This window comes from Pelobates fuscus, chromosome 1, assembly GCF_036172605.1.
Source record: "Pelobates fuscus isolate aPelFus1 chromosome 1, aPelFus1.pri, whole genome shotgun sequence".
NCBI lineage: Eukaryota > Metazoa > Chordata > Amphibia > Anura > Pelobatidae > Pelobates > Pelobates fuscus.
Window position 1 is genome coordinate 104,273,111 of NC_086317.1, and position 21,691 is coordinate 104,294,801.

Genomic DNA, 21,691 nt, shown 5'->3' on the forward strand with positions numbered 1-21,691 from the left:
AATTTAGAATTTATCTCCTGATCTGTTAATAGCTTACTAGACCCTGCAGGAGTCTCCTGTATGTAATTGAACTTCAGGTTTACAGAGCAGGATATAAAAATTTTTAAAGTAACTTCTGATTAAAAAAGGAAACTACCGTATTTATCGGCGTATAACACGCACAGGCGTATAACACGCACCTCATTTTTAGAAAGAAATTCCAGGAAATTTCCCCCCTCATCCCATAGTATTCCCCCCCCTCATCCCATAGTATTCCCCCATCATCCCATAGTGTCCCCCCCCTTTCCATAGTATTCTCCCCCCCCCATAGTATTCTCCCCCCTCCCATAGTATTCCCCCCTCCTCCCATAGTATTCTCCCCCCCTCCCCTCCCATAGTATTCTCCCCCCTCCCCTCCCATAGTATTCTCCCCCCCTCCCCTCCCATAGTATTCTCCCCCCCTCCCCTCCCATAGTATTCTCCCCCCTCCCCTCCCATAGTATTCTCCCCCCTCCCCTCCCATAGTATTCTCCCCCCTCCCCTCCCATAGTATTCTCCCCCCCTGCCCTCCCATAGTATTCTCCCCCCCTCCCCTCCCATAGTATTCTCCCCCCTCCCCTCCCATAGTATTCTCCCCCCCTCCCCTCCCATAGTATTCTCCCCTCCCATAGTATTCTCCCCCCCCATAGTATTCTCCCCCCCCTCCCCTCCCATAGTGTACTTTCCCCCCTCCCCTCCCATAGTGTACTTTCCCCCCCTCCCCTCCCATAGTGTACTTTCCCCCCCTCCCCTCCCATAGTGTACTTTCCCCCCCTCCCCTCCCATAGTGTACTTTCCTCCCCCTCCCCTCCCATAGTGTACTTCCCCCCTCCCCTCCCATAGTGTACTTCCCCCCTCCCCTCCCATAGTGTACTTCCCCCCCCTCCCATAGTGTACTTCCCCCCCTCCCATAGTGTACTTTCCTCCCCCTCCCCTCCCCTCCCATAGTGTACTTTCCTCCCCTCCCATAATTACTTACCTGTCCTGAAGCGTGGGCCGGCTTCACAGCGCGCACCGCGGTACAGGAACTTTAATTTAAGGTTCTGGTTTCCGGCGGGACTGAAAGGAAGTGTGCACACTATTGTGCACACTTCCTTTCAGTCCCGCCGGAAACCGGAACCTTAAATTAAAGTTCCTGTACCGCGGTGCGCGCTGTGAAGCCGGCCCACGCTTCAGGACAGGTAAGTAATTATGGGATATCGGCGTATAACACGCACCCACGATTTTCCCCCGATTTTCAGGGGAAAAAAGTGCGTGTTATACGCCGATAAATACGGTATTTGTTTTCATGCAGGCTGTTTCAGTCACAACCAGGGGAGGTGTGGCTAGAGCTGTATAAACAGAAACAAATGATTTAACTCCTAAATGGCAGTGACTTAAGCAATAAAACCTCAGATGCATGATCTATACACAAAAACTGCTTCAATAAGCTAACGTTGTTTTTTTGACTATAGTGTCCTTTTAAGCAACATAGCTGCATACTGTAGTGAAGACCAGTTCAAAATCTGGTAGTTTGCAGTAGGTTTTAACATACTGATGGACTGCAACAGAGTGGGTTTGTTTTTCAGCCTCAAGTCATATACATCACTTCTTGTTACTATTGAATTGCCTTCATTTACTAGTACATCTATATTTACAATATATGGGAATCTATTCAGACTTGTTTTGTGCCTTCTGGCAAAAACATTTTGCATCAAGCTTTTTGAATGTAATTTTATAAACTTTAAACTTCAGCAAATTAACCAAGGGAGATGATATAATTGTTGTTATATATTCCTGTACTGTTTGCAATCTAGTGGGATCTAGCTGCAATGTCAAGCATAGCTTTTAGAGGGACCTGATTAAAAGCTATGCTTGTTTGTAACAGAGAAGGTCTAGCTCTGTGCTTCTCTGCTCATCGCTGATATGGATCCTAGTTTTCCACTCTCCAGAGCTCCAGGCAGCTTCCTCCTATTCTGCAGCAACATTTAGTATTCACCTGCATTTAATCTAAGATTGAATACATGAATTCAATTAAACCATTCAGAAGTAAATAAGATGTTATACACACTATCAAATTGCAGAAAACAACAAGATGGCCTCTGTGGGAAGTTTAATTTTTTTTTTTAAGATGTTGAGTGATAACATCTCCATGGATGCTCATAGGATTATGGATGGTAACACATTATATAAGAAAGTGTGGTTTCCAATAGAAGGATTCTGGATGGGTTGAACGCGTATTTTTCAAAACATGTTAGTCCTTGCAAGCTTTTTGAAATGGCTCTTCCTGCACGTTTGCAAAGGTGAAGATCATCTATACATGATTTTGGCGTATGACGGTAACGCTCTGTCAACTGTGCATATAATTGCCTGTGATTTAATTAATTGTGCCCATGTTTGTTCTGAGCTACAAGTCTAGATATAAAAGAACACTGATTTGTAACGTGGCCACTTATAGTTTTAGACTATAAAATGTAATCCCTTTTTATAGAATAAATGAACGAGTATTATATTTATATTGTCATGTGCCGTTTTCAAAGGGTTTATTTACTTGTCAAGGCTTTTATGAATCTTACTTAATAAGCATTTTTAAACCGTGCCACTGTCTAGTGATTTTCTGTCTTGTGACATCATTTATTCTTAACCACATTCAGATTTTACAATACTACAGGTTTTAAGGAGATTGTTGCATCAGCATATATTGCTTAATCATGGATTACTCTGTGACTCAGACATTTTTTGTTAATCCACCTGTGCAGATATATTTGAAGCCTGCACTGCTGCTGCCCGAGGACTTGTGGTACAATGTGGTGCAATACAGAGATAAAGAGCCCGAAATCACACATTGCTTGAATACATGTTGCAGACTTATTACTTTATCTGGATATATTGCGGAATTCCAAATCTTGAATGTTTGTACATATGATTTTTCTGCTATGAATTGTTTCTATAGATTTTTATTTTTTACAATGGAACGTTTTTGCAGGTTATAAATAAACATGTGTTGTTTTGTTGAACAAAGCAAGGAGAAATCCTTTAGAGAGATTAAATGTGTAAATTTTATTCCGAACATGTTGAAAGGCAGAATTTGAAAAATTTATTTTCAACAAGTTGTTAAATTACACACACAATGAAACCGCACAGAAGGTTCCTGCAGGCTATTTTAACGGAGCTGTAGATAGGAAAATATACATTAAACAGATTGTGCAATAAAGAAAGTTTAAACATTGGATCTTTCTTTACAGTAAATGTGTAGGCCACATACAGGGTAGGTGTGGCATAAACAAAGGTATTTAACTCCTAAATTTCAGAGAATTGAAGTGCCAGCAGACGATCTATACACCAAAACCACCGAATTAAAGAGAAACAGTAGGCACTATAATAATTTCATCTAGTTAGTGCTTAGAGTCCCTTGGCGTTGTTCCTCCATTCAGGGTTAAAGTATTTTTGACCAGTTCCCTTGGCACCAACAGCCAAGCCCTTGTTTGAGGTATGGCTAAGTTAGAGAATACACACTTCAACCAAGCCATAACAATTCATATCAGAAATGTTTACCGTGAAAGACAAAAAAAATGTCAACTGATACTGCAAGTCAATCAAGACTGCTCATTAATTAGTGTTTTAAGGAATACTATAGTCACCAGAACAACTACAGTTTATTGCATTTGTTCTGGTGAGTATAATCACTCCCTTCAGGCTTTTTGTAGAGAAAAGGCAGTGTTTACATCAGGGTTTGTCAGATTTATAGGCTTTATAGGGCTTTGAATATAGGAGCCACCTAGAAAAGTTTGGAGCCAGTTTTTTTTTTCCCCAACGACAAAAGTACAATTCTTAAATGAACACTATAGTCACCAGAACCACTGTAGCTTAATATAATGGCTCTGGTGTCTATAGCCTGTTCCTTTTAAGAATTGTATATTTGTTGTTGAAATAAAACTCCTAACTAAAGGTTCTGCTATCTAGACACTAAATAGTCTCCTGTCTTCATTCAGCATCTCCACATTCTCTCTATGAGGAGATGCTGATTAGTGCAGCATTTTGCGGCACATGTTCAATAGCTTCCCAATGGAAAAGTATTGGATTGGCTGAGATCATCAAAACTATCTCGGCTATGGAGGCTTACCCGCTGCAGCGAGACAGACTGGAAAAGATGCTCACACACACATACACAAACAATAGTGACACACTCACAGATCTATATATGTATACACACACACTGACACACAAGTATACACACATTCTCAACATATTTTTTTTATACACATGCAGATTCATAGATACACACAGACAAATACACATACAGACATACACACAGAAAAAAAAGATAAATACTTATATTACCACCCTCCTCTTACCTACCTTGTGGGTGTAGGAGGGGATTTCCTTGGGTCCAGTGGGGCTCGATGCGGCTGATAGGTGTGTGCTGCCGCTGATCCAGACTCCCACTCTCCTGTCTCTGTTATCTCCGTTTGCCGGGAGGATGTGAAAAGAACTTAACTACTTCCTCCTGGCGCTGAACCAGCGCAGGGGAATAGGTGGGCCGGCGTGCGAGCGGCTCTGCCGAATGAGCGGGGAGTGCATGCGGCTCTGCTGAATGGGCGGGCGGCTCTGCAACAAGAGACATCTCAACCGGTTTCCCTGTCCGCTTGTCCTTCTCCTACACGGTCGCCAGCACCAGGGAAAAAAAAACATTTGTTGTCGCCATGGGGACCTGGCGCCTGGGATTTGTTGTGCCCTGGTTTACATTACAGCCTAGGGATACCTCCATAGACTCCCTCATGACTCACTCCTTAGATGGTTACAAGAGATGCTTCTTTGGGCAGTACTGCACAGTGTCTCCACCTTCAGTGGAGACCCTGAACTTTCCTCGTAGAGATGTATTGATTCAATGCATCTCTATGAGGAAATGTTGATTGGCCAGGGCTGTGTTTGATTTTGCTGGCTGTGCACCTGATCTGCTTCCTTGACAAGATAATCCAATACAATGCTTTCCTAAGGGAAAGCATTGTAATTGGCTCAGAACATCACTTCTCATGATGTCAGGTAAGGGGCAGAGCCCGCAGCAGCACACTTGACTAAATGTAAGATTTTACTATATTTAGAGGGGATGGGGGGGGGGCTAGATGACGTTTTTAACACTATAGGGTCAGGATAAACCCTATAGTTTTTCTTTAACTTCGAATAGAATGATGGTGCCATGGGACTCCAGACACTATAACCAGGTCAACAAGATGAAGCCTGCAGAAAAGACTTTGAAGGACAACTGTCACCTCAAATGTTGACTGCTCCAGAGTCCAGTGGCAGCATGTTTTACATCACTGGAACTGATGCTTGGGATTGTACTTAGTGATGTGAGGCATGCAGCTGCTCAACCAAGGAAACACTCTCCATGAAGCTCCTGCCACAGTTTTTGTGATATTAATGTCAGTAGAAATTTGGAATTCTTAAAGGGATACTCCAGGCACCCAGACCACTTCTGCCCATTGGAGTGGTCTGGGTGCCAACTCCCACTACCCTTAACCCTGCAAGTGAAATTATTGCAGTTTTCATAAATTGCAATATTTACATTGCAGGGTTAAGTCCTCCTCTAATGGCTGTCTACTAGACAGCCACTAGAGAAGACTTCCGTGTTTATAAAACAGTGTTCTATGTTCACACGCTATGTGATTACCTCCAGCGTCGAAATCCCCATAGGAAAGCATTGTATAATGCTTTCCCATCGGGAGGTCTAATGCGCGTGCGCAGCTATTGCCGCTCATGTGCATTAGGTCTCCCCTGCCGACGGCCGAGCGCACGCATTCGGTCTCCCCTGCCGGCTGACGGGAGCGTAGGAGGAGCCTGATGCAGCGCCGAGGGACATCGGCGCTGGACTCCGGTAAGTCACTGAAGGGGTTTTAACCCCTTCAGCAACTTGCTATGGGGGGTGGGAGGTAGGTCCTGCAGTGTCAGGAAAACTAATGACGGTGAAAAGGTTTAAAATATCAGTGTCTGTATACGTTTCTCACTACTACTTGATGGTGTTCAATGGTTTCTTTAATTCTTATATCATAAATGTGAAGGGCTACATCTAAATAAAACTGTCTTGAGTGATGACAATTTTTATAGAACAGATGTCGACCTTAGTTTGCTTATAACTGAACACTTCATTCATACAGGGACAAAAACATTTAACTGAAACATTTAACTGAAACATTTAACTGTTTGCATATGACAGTTCGTTTTGCCACCATTGATTTGTTCTGTTCTTTCTGTTTATCGCTACCTTTCAAAGTTGTCTTTTGTAACTGTTCCAGCAAGATTCCTGTTAATTTGGTTGGGTCACACATTTTGCATGCTATACTTTGACTTGAGAATCTGTGCAAATTGGTGCTTGGCTGCCTTCCAGCACTTTGATTATGCATGTATTCTTTCCTACCGCCCTCGGTAGCCTAATCCAGTCTCCGTTAAGAGAACATAATAAGCCCAGCAGCCTAAGCATACAGCACACCTCTGTCAGCTCATACTGTAAAATTCTCATAATGGGTTTACTGGTATGAAATTAAAGGGACATTCTAAGCAGAAAAAGGGCATGATAGTGCCGCTTTAAGGTCAAGTTGAATTTACCATTCTCCTATCGCTATTTTTGAACTTATCTCCTCTGCACGAGCCTCCTGTGTGATTCAAGTACAATTAACAGAGCCGGAGACAAGAATTTCTAAAGCAAACACACAGTGTTGTAAGATCTTTACCACTTAAGGACCAAGAGTCAATTGCATACTTTTCCCATTAAAGGGAAACTGTACATCACTAGACAACACTATAACATCTACAGCTTAATGTAGTTGTTCGGTTGTCAGTCCCTGCAGGCTTTTTAATGTAAACACTGCCTTTTTTTAGAGAAAATTGGAGTGGTTACATTGCTCCCTAAGGACACCTCCAGGGGCAATCACTCAGACAACCACTAGACGTGCTTCCTGGGTCAGTGCTGCACAACGTTCAGCGTCTCCACACCCTGCATGGAGACCCTGAACTTTCCCCATAGTAATGCATTGAGTCAATGCATCTCTATGAGGAAATGCTGATTTATGGCCAGGGTGGTGTTTGGTCCATCCCCATCCCACCTACTTTCTTATGGGAAAGCATTGGAATGGTTGAATTGATCACTTCTGATGTCAGCAAAGAAGGCAGATCAGGGCAGGGCCAGTGCTGTCAGAGCCGTGCAGCGCTCAAATAAAGGTACATATTCACTTTAAGGGTGGCCAGGGGTTAGATGTTTTTTTTTTATTTTTTTAATTAACACTATAGGGTCAGGAATGCATATTAGCGTTCCTAATCCCATCGTGTTCCTTTAAGAACCAACGCAATTTTTGATGTGTGTTCAACCACAATTTCCATCTTTTCCATTTATTGCACCAACACATTATATACAGGTTTTTAAATAACAAACGGGGCCTTAATTTGATGTGACATATGTTTACAAATATCTATATCTATATATATATATATATATATATATATATATATATATATATATCTCTACAAGTATGCCTAGGATTTCAATTTTTTACCACACGTTCCTGGCGCTGATGGACGCCAGCCCCACACACAGGGTTGGTGACAAATTGATTGGGCGTCCTATATGTAGGTGGTGGGTAGTCATTGTATTTGTCCTGAAGAAAATTCACATTGTGAACTGAAACGTGTGTGTATATATGTGTATGTATATATAGCGCTAAACTCAAATACACACATTGGTCAAGCCAGAATACTTGCTTTTCCCACAGACATTTCACTTTAACTTTAGTGCTCTCACTACTGCACGGGATTCTGGGTAGGCATATGCAAATGAGCTCAACAAAGAACCACATTTAGTGAGATTTCTGTAGGAAAAGCAAGTCTTGTTGCTTGATTGATGTGTTTATTTGAGTTTAGCAATGTATTCACTATCCACTTACTTCAGGTGGAAGGGGTTTTCATCCACACAGTTTTACTCAGGAAACTTTACTGAACACAAATATTAGTGTTTCGAAATGCTAAATTGTATTAAAACTATTATGTTGTCAGTGAAAGTGACTTTTTCATTTTTGCTTTTTTTTTTTTTCCACTGCACTTTCACTGGCTATATTATTGTTGTAATAAGTCTTACAGTTTTGAAACACTAATATTTGTGTTCAGTGAAGTCTCCCGAGTATAACAGTACCCCCATGTACAGGTTTTATGGTGTTTAGGAAAATTAGAGAGTCAAATATAAGGATTAATTTACTTGTTATATACCGTATATACTCGAGTATAAGCCGAGTTTTTCAGCACATTTTTTTGTGCTGAAAAACCCCAACTCGGCTTATACTCGAGTCAATAGTCTGTATTATGGCAATTTGCATTGCCATAATACAGACTGGGGCTGTGGGGGCTGTCAGAGCTGTAACTTACCTCTCCTGCAGCTCCTGTCAGCTCCCTCCTCCTCCACGCCGTCCGTTCAGCACCTCGGTCAGCTCCCAGTGTAAGTCTCGCGAGAAACGCGGCTCTCGCGAGACTTACAGTGGGAGCTGACAGATGAGCTGACCGGACGGCGCGGAGGAGGAGGGAGCTGACAGGAGCTGCAGGAGAGGGAAGTTACAGCTCCCTGCCAGTCCCCCTCTTCCCCCCCCCCCCACTGAGCTACCAATGCCACTGGACCACCAGGGAGTAAGAGCCCCCCTCCCTGGCCAGCTAGCAAGCAGGGAGGGGGGACGAAAAAACAAATTATAATAATAATAAAAAATAATAATAATAATATTAAAAAATAAATTAATAATTAATACAATTATTAATAATATAACAATCAAAATGCCCACCCCCACCAACACATACACAAACACACACTGCATCACACACACACACACACACACTGCACTCACACACTGCACTCACACACACATTGCATTCATACACACACTGCACTCATACACACACTGCACTCATACACACACTGCACTCATACACACACTGCACTCATACACACACTGCACTCATACACACACTGCACTCATACACACACTGCACTCATACACACACTGCACTCATACACACACTGCACTCATACACACACTGCACTCATACACACACTGCACTCATACACACACTGCACTCATACACACACTGCACTCACACACAGTGCACTCATACATGCACGCACTGCACTCATGCACTCACACTGCACTCATACATGCACGCACGCACTGCACTCATACATACATGCACGCACTGCACTCATACATACATGCACGCACTGCACTCATACATACATGCACGCACTGCACTCATACATACATGCACGCACTGCACTCATACATACATGCACGCACTGCACTCATACATACATACATGCACGCACTGCACTCATACATACATACATACATACATGCACGCACTGCACTCATACATACATACATGCACGCACTGCACTCATGCACGCACTGCACTCATACACGCACGCACTGCACTCATACACGCACGCACTGCACTCATACACGCACGCACTGCACTCATACACGCACGCACTGCACTCATACACGCACGCACTGCACTCATACACGCACGCACTGCACTCATACACGCACGCACTGCACTCATACACGCACGCACTGCACTCATACACGCACGCACTGCACTCATACACGCACGCACCGCACGCACGCACTGCACTCATACACGCACGCACGCACGGCACTCATACACGCACGCACGCACGGCACTCATACACGCACGCACTGCACTCATGCACGCACTGCACTCATACACACACACTGCATTCATTATATATACACACACTGTAAATAAATATTCAATTAATATAATTTTTTAAGGATCTAATTTTATTTAGAAATTTACCAGTAGCTGCTGCATTTCCCACTCTAGTCTTATACTCGAGTCAATAAGTTTTCCCAGTTTTTTGGGGTAAAATTAGGGGCCTCGGCTTATATTCAGGTCGGCTTATACTCGAGTATATACGGTAAGTTGTTTCCTATAACTTCTCATAGCTTGAGGGTCACACATTGGTACAGATTAGGGATCGACCGATATTGATTGTTTTAGAGCCGATACCGATAATCTGTGAACTTTCTGGCCGATAGCCGATAATTTGCCGATATTCTGTACATTTACCATTTTGGAAAAATAAACTATTTCTAAAGGTGAATGCACAAAATATACACGCCACATGTAGTGGATGCAGTGTGTTTAAACAGGGGAGCGGTGTGTATTTGTGTGGTGTGTGTGTGTGTGTGTGTGTATATATAATGAATGCAGGGTGTGTTTGTGTAGTGTGTGTATAGTTAATGAAGTGAGTGTTTGTGTAGTGTGTGCATTGGATGAATTTTTCTAATCAACATTTTTTTTTCCAGCTTTGTTGTTCTTGATTGAAGTCGGCTGTCTAGTCACCTTGTCCACAGTTTAGTGAATTGGTCCCATTGTAAAAGGCAGGAGAGCCTGCAGTTCAAGTGTTGTGATATAGAAATGCATAACATAATCATTAAATTGACAACCAGAACACATCATCATCTCTATAATAATTGTTGTCACTGTCATTACCTCTTTGCAATGAACACGTCTGGCACACAAATGGTTAATATACATTGTAAAGCTTTGTAAAGTGCACACCAAACTATTAATTGAGGATCAGGCACACTGGAACAAAGCATAAAAAGCTCCCTCTTATAACATTTTACCTAAGAAATAGACCGCATTTCATGTAAGTTGTATATTTTCAGTGTGGGTATTGGCCAATATTTTTGTTTTATTTTTATTATTTATTTGTTTTATTTTACTTTTTTTGTCCCCCCTGCTTGTTACCTGGCCAGGGAGGGGGGTTGTGGCATTCCCTGGTGGTGCAGTGGTGGGCCGGCAGCAAGATGTTACTTACCTTCCCAGCAGCTCCCATCATCTCCCTGTGTAAATCTTGCGGTCTGCGTGCCATGCGGAGTGTTACCATGGTAACCCGTGGCAACGCTCTGACGGCAGCGGGTCTCGCGAGATTTACACAGGATGCTGAAGGGAGCTGCTGGGATGGTAACAGCTTGCTGCCGGCCCCCCAGGACCGCCGGGCTTGTAATGAGCCCGGCGGTCCGGTTATATATTATCTGCACTATCGATGTCTATTTTGGCTGATACCGATATTGCCGATAATCAGTCGATCCCTAGTACGGATTAGATAATACCCTGTTGTCTGTGAAAGGTTTTGATGCTTTTCATGCGATACGTCCTGCGCGGTCTGCACAACGGAGTTCTAACAGGAGACCTGCGAGTCTTGATCACCCTGTTATGATGTTGCAACTTAAAAAAAAAACTTTGATTTACAATAGTCTATAGACTTGTTTTGTTTTTTGTGGTGACAAGTGAGAAATATCTCAGGATACCGTGCAAATAGCTGTCCCATTCAGTATCACAAGAAATGCACATAAAGCACACATTTATTGTGCAAAAATAGTATATAAAGCAAAACTTAGCAGATAGATAGATATAGATAAAGATATAAAAAAATATTTTCATGTAGACTGAGAGTCACAGCCTGGGAAGGTATGGCTAGGGCTATAGCAAAATGATTTGACTTCTAAATGGCAGCGATTTTAACAGTTAGACTGCAGGGATATGATCTATATTCTAAAACTGTTTCATTAACCTGTACTATTTTAGAATTAACCATATCTACAGAAACACATTGCAGCTCTTAAAGGGATACTAAAGTCACCGTAACAACTATAGCTTAATGTAGTTATTTGGATGTAGCTTGTCCCTGCAGGCTTTTTAATGTAAACACTGTCATTTTAAAGAAAAGTAATACCTAATAACACTAACACCTCAGATGGCTGCTAGAGCTGCTTCCTGTGCAGCACTGACATTCAGCGTCTCCACACTCTGAATGGATACGCTGAACACTCCACATAGAGATGCATTGATTCAATGCATCTCTATGAGGAGATGCTGATTGGTGCACCATGTCGTATTGCAACACATGTGCAATAGCCTCCCAATGCTTTCCTGAGATTGTCAAATTTGATAATACCAGAAAGGGCGAGACCACTGCAGCACTGGACAAAAGGTTGGTAAACAGTCTTTTTAGAGGGAGGCAAGGGTGACCTGCAGCTTAAAATGTTTTTACAATTCTGGTGTTAGGAATATATGTATACTATGGTGTTCATTTGGAACCAAATAAATAAAACCACTATATGTAAATATATGTGAGTATTTTGAGTATTCCCTCAAAAATCACCAAACACCTAAAAAGTGAACACCAATAAAGTGAAAAATATACATATAAAATACCTTTGCGTATACATAAGGTGAGACATATGACAGAAACCTAATTGAGAAACAAACTGAACATGGTGTTTGAGCAAGAGAAAAGGGAGAAACGAATTGATGGAAAACTCACAAAATGCATAATGATTAAAGGATCACTATAGGGTCAGGAACACAAACATGTATTCCCGACCCTATAGTGTTAAAACCACCATCTAGCCCCCCTGGGCCCCTCATGCCTGCCTAAAAATAGCAAAGTCTTACTTTTATTCAAAACCTGTCTGCTGACATCAGAAGTGGTGGCCTGATCCAATCACAATGCATCCCCATAGGATTGGCTGAGACTGACAAAGAGGCAGATCAGGGGCAGTGCCAGCTTGATTCAAACACAGCCCTGGCCAATCAGCATCTCTTCATCGAGATTAATTGCAACAATCTCTACGAGCAAAGTTCAGTGTCTGCATGCAGAGGGAGGAGACACTGAATGTTTGGATGCATTTTAGGCAGCCATGACCCAGGAAGAATCTCGAACAGCCATCTGAGGAGTGGCCAGTGAAGTTATCACTAGGCTGTAAGGTAAACACTGAATTTTCTCTGAAAAGACAATGTTTACAGCAAAAAAGCCTGAAGGTACCAGAACAAATTCAATAAAGCTGTAGTTGTTATGGTGACTATAGTGTCCCTTTAAAGTTTGCCTCCCCTATGAGGAGTATATTAGAGAAGCTGTTTCTTCAATCTTGAGTTGTATAGGATAGTAGTAGGGATGTCATGTGCTTTGTATCCTCCTTTAAATATATACCACTGATAGGTTGATTCTCTCTACATGTGGGCCATGTGCGTTCCATATTGTAATGTTGGAGAACGTTTTCGGCATCATGTTAATCTCGTATCATGCTACAGAGTCCCCAAAGGGATATAATTAGCTCAAATATATAAAAATATTCAAGAAGGAAAAAAAAAACTTGGGAGATCACATATATAATATAAAATTTAGGGGGGGGAGCAGAACCTGACCACCTAGCTGTACAGAAGAGGGTGAGGCGAGCTCCGGCATGGCAGCTATATAGCCCAAAAACATACCGGAGTGCATCACCCATGACGGGGGTGCAATACTGAATCGAAGGACACCTTTCTGGAGCCCGTCGGCCAGGGGGCGCGAAACACCAAGTGCGCCCTACTGGAGTTGAAACCGGGAAGAGGAGGCCACTCTCCATGACACTGGACCCCCCCACTCTCCCAAGTGACTGCATTGGTCTCCTACCCCCCCCCCCCTCTTTGGACCGGCAGGGAAAATCCTGGTCCCCACTGGCCAGGACTGCTGGTAAGCTTCACAGCTACACAGCCTGCAGGAGCACAGGACTGCCAAAGCATAATTAAGATGGCCTCTCAGCAAGGGCCAAAGATGAAAAGCCAGAGCACCCAGCCTCCTACACACCCCCTGATGGCTTTGGACCGGCTCTGTAAGAGCTTCTGGGCGACGCTCTGTGGGCAAGGAATGAAACAAGCAAGTAAATTAGGTGGACAGCGCTAAGAATTATAATAATAAAATCATTCATACACCGGTAGCAGCAGATTTCGCAATTATGTGTCTTACTCTTAAAAAAAGGGAAATAAAAGTACAATGATAGTGCAGTATGTTATGAATATAACCATATTATTCATAACATACTGCACTATCATTGTACTTTTTTTTTTTTTTTTTTTTTTAGTAAGACACATAATTGCGAAATCTGCTGCTACCTGTGAATGTATGATTTTATCATAATAATTCTTAGCGCTGTCCACCTAATTTACTTGCTTGTTTTGTTCTATTGTTCACAAGGTAAAAGGAACTCCTTGTTGGTGAATAGCTGCTTTATTGGATAGAGAGCACTTATCACTTTTTTCACTATCTGTGGGCAAGGAATGGCCTACCACCAGGCGGTGAAAGAGGTAGCCTCATGGATGCGACCTGGCGACGCCATTATGGGCACCCACCTCGGGCATCCAGGGCAGCCGTCCGGCGATACAGACGCCAAGGATCGTCAAGGCGGGAAACGATCTATGCTATTTTATGCATGCACTCACTCCCACATACATAGGAGCGTGTGCACCAAGCAAAGCCTACCTGCCTGCAACTCACCAGTCCCAAGAACCTATGACCAACGCAGAACAAAGCTATATCTCAAAGTTCGCGCTGCACAGGAGAACGCCTCGCTGATGACCACTAGAGTTGGAATTATGCCCAGGGACTCCATCGACGGGGTCAACTGTGTCAGCAATCGAGACATTCCCACAATGGGCATAGGCTGAAGTGCCTGTCACCCTGCTCCACAGCTAACATGCCTTAAATTGATCTATGTGGGCACATTTCCCAGCTGTCACCTTCTAATTCCAGATTACCCTCTTGCCTTGTTTGGTTTGTAGCCCAAGTAGTCAATTAACTCTTTTCTCTGACATGAGGCGACTTCTGCCAACGTTATGGTTTACTACCCAGCCAACCTTAAACACCCCTCATAAGATAGTACAGGCTTCAGGCATATAGGTAGACTCCAAGCTTATCTATGCAAATAGCTTACAGCACCACATCAGTTCCTTTCAATTGATTATAGTACTTATCTTTTTGTTAATAATTGTTACCAGTGGTCTCACATTCTGTTAAATCTTGTTATAGCATACTCACATAGATATGTCTAGATGTTACTGCGACGACACACTTAAGCAATAGGGTCTAGCTATACTCCCTAAGCATGTTAACTTCGAAAGTTGCAGGATTAGCCAGTTATTACTCTACTAGAAGCTTAGACGTATAGGCTTTTCGTGCAACTATGTTTTTTCTCTAATATAAAATGTGCACTATATCTCATGTCACACTATTGTCACACATTTAGCATGTACTTATCTGAACAGCCTTGTTTATATTATGATTGTACATTTCAGGTTTTCCTTCTTTGTCACTCCTCTGAATACTTTTCCCTGACATGTGCATCTTTCTAACTCTCTTAAACTAAACGAGAACCTAAACTGTTGAAATATTGATCTCATTAACCTAAAAATGTGCCTGACTAACGAATGCCACAACCTGTATTGCACATGTTCACCAACTTACCCTGATTTCGCTGTTGTGGCGCACCAAGGCTATTTGTTACTTTTGTGCACAACAAAAATAAACATATATAAAAAAAAAAAATATATATATATATATATATATATATATGGAAAAATAAGCTACAAATATATATGAAAGAGAGAAAATAAAACTACAAATTAAATATCAATGTACTAATAAAAATGTGGGGGAAAAAAATGCAAAAGTGAAATGAAATTAAATTTAATATAAAAAAATATGAAAAAATATGCAAAATCTGAAAATAAAAATTGATATCCCAAAACAGCATAATCTGGTTGAGGTCTGGATTTTGACTGTGCAATTGCATTTAGCTTTATTCTTTTCTCTTTTAGCCATTCTGTTGTAAATTTGCTGGTGCGCTTGGGATCAGTGTCCTGTTGCATGACCCAATTTCGGCCAAGCTTTAGCAGTTGGTCTCACATTTGACTCTAGAATACTGATATACAGAGGCGTTCATGTTCGACGCAATGACTGCATGGTTCCCTGGGACCTGTGGCTGCAAAACAAGCCAAACCATCACCACTGTGCTTGAAAGTTTGTATTAGGTTTTTGTGCTTATATACCTGTAGTGTCTGAGAATTTTTTTTTTTTATTACATTTCTCTGAGAATTGCATGGTTTGACCTTGGTGTGAATTTGCTGGTATGTCCACTCCTGAGAAGATTGGAAACTGTCTTGAATGTTTTCCACTTTTGAATAATCTTTCTCGATGTAGAATGATGGAGTAAATAGTTTTGAAATGGCCTTATAGCCCTTCCCTGTGTGATGGATAGCCACAATTGGTTCTCTAAGATCATTGCTGATGTCTTTCCTCCTTGGCACTGTGTTTCACATACCTGACTGCTTCAGACCAGCAAACTGCTACAACTTCACTTTTGTAGAGGCGGTTACACTTGCTGATGGTCAATTAATCAAGGGCATTTGATTAGCAACACCTGTCTGCTACTAACCCTCTTTATTCCTATGAAAGCAGTAAGGGTGTACTTTTGTGGGTGGGGGGGTTTAGACATGGCTACTCTATTTTGGCTTTATTTTTGTTAAATCATGACAGTGTAATATGTCATGTGTTGTTCATCTGAGGTTGTATTTACCTAATTTTAAGACCTGCTAAGGAACAGGTGATTATGGCCTGATATATGCCGGTGGAATGGTACCATGTTTTTCAAGGATATTTTTATTGAAGTGCATCCTAAATTATGGGGAATTATGGTATACAGAGATTGTTAATCGCTTGTTACTAGATGTAAAACAGAATTCAAAGAGCGTGTACATTATTTTTCCCATGTGTGTATATATGTGAGTATATGTATGTGTAGATATCCACACAAAAATAAATTGCACTTTTTGTGTGGATAAAGGGAAGTTTAAGGTTTATATGCCGCTTTAACGTCCTCATGAGATTTTAAGTTTTGTTGATAATATTTTTAGAAATAGATATATTTCATATTTGTACATAGCAGAAATACTTTCTTATATTACCTATGTTTATTTTGTTTTATCTGTTGACTTGACAAGATGTCAATGCATTATCCTAATTAATGTTTCACTTGAAGGTTTCTAAAGCTTAGATTGATATCAGAGTGTTTTTTTGTTTATTACTCTTTTTATATTTTCTTCCATCAAGTACCATATATTCCTCTTTCGCATTTGGCACATCATCGTCTAGGTAAATCCTCTCACACTGGATTTAAATTTCTATAGACTGCTGTCTGCCTTGAGGTATTGTGTGTCATCTCTGAACTGCAGTGGCCTCTCCTGCATAATAACCATTTTACACAGCAGTAGTCAGCCTTAGTACCGCAATATTTGTATGAGGTGCAGATGTTTGCTAGCTGCTTCTGCTCGTTGCAGACAGGAGATACCGTACTGAAATTAACAAGGCTTTTTCTTATTTTCGGCACCGGTGAGTCTTTCCCATCATTGTGCTTTCTCCTTCTTAAAATTGTCTTGCCACGTTGTCTTGTTCTATCTTTTTTTCTTTACCATCTGATCAATATTCTTGGCGTTTGCTGATTTAGTTACAGTTACTGACCAGATAAATTTTATTATATATTTGTGTTTTTGATTTTTAGTGAAATATTTTTTATTTATTTTTTTTGGTGTGCTTTTTCCAGGTTTATTAATCCAGGATGCTTAATCCGGTGAAATTATGGTATTTTGTTTATTGTACCTTTAAAAAAAAAAAAAAAATTGGTGGACATAAAAGATTTTACTGTACATAGATCCTTAAATACGCTTTCATTTTATGTTTTAATTTAAAACACTTCAGCTTCATTTTTTCCCCCTTTAACAGTGTCTGTCTTTGGGGTTTCTCTGGAGGAATGTGCCATAATTGAGGGTATTAAGGATTTTTTTTCCCCTTGGTTTTTGTTCATTGTCCTACAGTGGGTTTATTTGATGAATTCTCCACCATTATCTCATGCTGTTATTTACTTCTTATTTAGTGATTTTAAAATTCCCATGGTAGCATTGCCATGGTAACTGTCCCAAAACACCCAATCTAGTTATCTGCATCAATACACAAACGCTTAAAAAAATTAAAGTGTGTATTTGTATATATATATATATATGTGTGTGTGTGTGTGTATATGTATATATATATATATATGTATGTATATATGTATGTGTGTGTGTGTGTATATATACACACACACACACACACACACACACACACACACACACACACACACACGTGTATATATATATATGTGTGTGTATATATATATGTGTATATATATACACACACACGTATGAATACAGTTGAAGATGTTGCTGGCTCTACAGTTGATTTGCATTTTGGTATGACCGTTTTTTTTTTTGGTTTTTTTTTTTACATTATTTATAAAATGCATAGGCAAAGGGTATTCTATTATATTACCCCCAGCTATTGTTAAACTACTATTGTCTGGCAGCAAATTGTGGAAAGTGTAGTCTATCATACCTCCGTTTCACACAATTTTTTATTTATATACACATTTAATTTATAGAAGTGTAAAGGCTTGAATGGGCACATTCATAAAAATTGCGTTTCATGCAAGGTTTCTGTATGCATTTATTTTTCATTATATTAATATTTTGTAAACGGTTGTAGTAAAAAAAGGGGGGGAAATTTCAGCTTTCTGCCCCCTTAAACATGTCTCATGTCGTTTTTTTTTTTTTGGGGTTTTTGGTTTTTTTTTAAACTGCATCTTACGGATTAGAAAGTGAACAGTGTAGCTTCGCCAATGAGATCAATGTGACTTAACTCCTCAAATCACTGACATTTTATTTATTATTTGCACAGTATTACAAAGCCATGCTAAAGTAAAAGAAGGATTGTCTGTGAGGTGTAGACATGCAGCTAAACATGTTGATCTCATTGACTAACCTGAAAACTAAAATAGAGCATGTGTGAAGCCAAAACCTATAACATGCTTTTACATTTTGTTAGTGACTGCAGTGTTTCTGGGATGTCTTTTTAATAGTCCCACGATCAAGAAAGATCTGCAGGATATAATTTCTATAACTGAAAATACATATTTAATAGATGTGTGCATGTGCCGTAATGACATCCTTCTGACGCAATACTTTGGAAGAACAAAGAAATGCTCCATGATCTCTTCAGAATCTCCAACAAGCTTTATTCAGAGGCATAAGATACTTATGTACAGCAGAGTAGCAATATAATAAAACTAGTTGTCATCAAGTATAAATATTGATGCATACTGATTTAGCAAGAGATGCTGAAGGTAGATCTTAAAAGTATTGCTCAGTACATCCAGGCTGCAGAGGAGGACATCCAGGATATGTTGCTGGACTGCATTTTAAGATTGCCTAAATCACCCAGTGTCCCGGGTCCAGTGTCACAGGACACCTATTCAGTTTCACTATTACCACTACAAGAGTGAGTAAAAAATTATCCGCACTCTGGTTATATTAAAACTTATCAGTGCTTTCTGTTAAAAGATCACTGTCTACACAGTCACTGCTGTGCAGGTGCGAACGTGTTAAGTCAGTTCATTTGTAACTGAGATGCAATAAAATATGGCTACCCCACTTGTGATTTGCATGAAAGAAGAGCAGCGTGCAGTGATACATTTTTTTTTTTTTATGGTCTGAGGGTGTATCTGGTGCCAATATTTACAGTATGGAGAAAGTGTTTTGTCACGAATAAGTGTGTACGAATGGATAGTGAAGTTGAAAGAAAGTCGCTTAAGTGTCAGCCATGAAGGAGTTGGCCACCTGTCTTAATATTGAAATTTTTTTTATTTATTTTTTTTGCAGCATTTTCAGTTGGCTTTGATTGACTGCAATCCCTGCACTTTGTCCAAAGCTGAAAGTAAGTATATGAATAGCCTGCTGATTTATAGTATGTTATTGGAATGATTTCAGATAATTTGAAAGGTTTTTTTGTTTTGGTTTTTCCTTCTCTCTCTCAATTTCCCTTAGCTTATGGTCCTTGCATCTTAATGGTTTTATTTATTACTATTATTATTGGTATTTATGTAGTTAGCGCCAACTTATTCCGCAGTGCTTTACAGTATAATAAAAGGTGGAAATTTAACAAGTAATGAGACAATTACAAAATGGTACAAGAACAATAGGTTGATAAGGTCCCGCTCAATCAAGCTTTGTCTAGAGGAGGTAGGGTATAAAAACACAATAGGGCGTCAATGGGACAGCAAACAAACAAGGTGGGAAAGTAGCAGAACTGCAGGTAAGAGTGTAGTTTGGCCCGTTAAGAGATGGCCCGTTAAGAGAGTGTGAAAGACATGTTTGTAAAAAATAAATTACTATTATGAGGCCATGAACTTTTCTGAAAAGATGGGTTTTGAAGGACTTCTTATAATTGAAGACTGGGGATAGGCAGGCTGTTCCAAAGGAAGGGAGCTAGTGCGAATTGGCAGTAAGGGTGCGAGCAAAGGACAGGAGTATTTGCACTTGCCTTTGTGTTTATTAACTTTTCTTCCTTGCCTTGCATCTTAATATTACGTCACAACCATTTTGTTCTCTTCTGTACAAGGTCTGCCGTTTTCCTTCTGTGGGATTCTTTTTAAAGGGACACTATAGTCACCTGAACAACTTTAGCTTAATGAAGCAGTTTTGGTGTATAGAACATGCTCCTGCAGCCTCACTACTCAATCCTCTGCCATTTATGAGTTAAATCCCTTTGTTTTTGAGCCCTAGTCACACCTCCCTGCATGTGACTTGCACAGCCTTCCATAAACACTTCCTGTAAAGAGAGCCCTATTTAGGCTTTCTTTATTGCAAGTTCTGTTTAATTAAGATTTTCTTATCCCCTGCTATGTTAATAACTTGCTAGACCCTGCAAGAGCCTCCTGTATGTGATTAAAGTTCAATTTAGAGATTGAGATACAATTATTTAAGGTAAATTACATCTGTTTGAAAGTGAAAAGAGGTTTTTTTTTTCATGCAGTCTCTGTCAATCATAGCCAGGGAAGGTGTGGTTAGGGCTGCATAAACAGAAACAAAGTGATTTAACTCCTAAATGACAGTGAATTGAGCAGTGAAATTACAGGGGAATGATCTATACACTAAAATAGCTTTATTTAGCTAAAGTAATTTAGGTGACTATAGTGTTCCTTTAATGTTGGATTGTGTGTAAACTAGCTAAGCAACTAAAATGTAACTATGCTTAAAGGGTTACTCCACCCTCGATTTTATTGGACCTCCCAATTCCCCTGGTGATGTTGGAGATGTGGAAAGCAGTGCAAGGTTTGTTTGGCTTTTTTTTTGCCTTTCTTTGCATGTTGGATGACCTACCAAGTAATGTCCATAAAAAGGGCATGATAAATTTAAAATCACCGTCAAAAAGGATTGGAGTAACCCTTTACGTAGTTTCTACATTTTCTAGTATACAATTAAAAACTATTTAAAAAAAGGGGGGGGGGGGAGAATGTCTCATATTTGGGGCATTATAGCAGTTTGACTGTTCAAATAACTGCACTAAGGGCATCCATTTGAGAAAGCAGGCACTCCAGGGTATTTTATATGGCATATATTGTGCCTTAACTTGTCACCATTCTTTTCACCAATTTATGTCAATGTTTGTGGTGAGGAAAAAAAAATATATATTTTTTTTTTTACATACTTGTGAAAAACAAGGAGGTATTCAGTGCTTTTCAGATGCTGATGCAGCCCAAAAGGCAGCTTAATCACCAGAATCGGGATCTCTTGTCCCATAAAAGAAGCAGATACAAACACAGGGGGTTGTGTAGCGCCCAGGGTGTCCTTGGAATATATGTAATAAAAACAAGGGAAACATGAGCTAAGAGCTAATAGTAAAGTATGTATCAGGTCCAATGGATAACAAATATGCACACTCACACTT

General features: G+C 40.5%; 1 protein-coding gene across 2 annotated transcripts in view; it reads left to right on the forward strand.

The window, feature by feature from the left end:
* Positions 1-21,691, forward strand: part of KDM6A (lysine demethylase 6A) — a 124,731-nt gene that overhangs the window by 66,073 nt on the left and 36,967 nt on the right. For both annotated transcript variants that reach the window (XM_063450144.1, XM_063450145.1), the window contains exon 7: positions 19,624-19,678. In XM_063450144.1, coding sequence (XP_063306214.1) covers positions 19,624-19,678 — 55 coding nt within the window. The remainder of the gene's footprint in view (positions 1-19,623; positions 19,679-21,691) is intronic.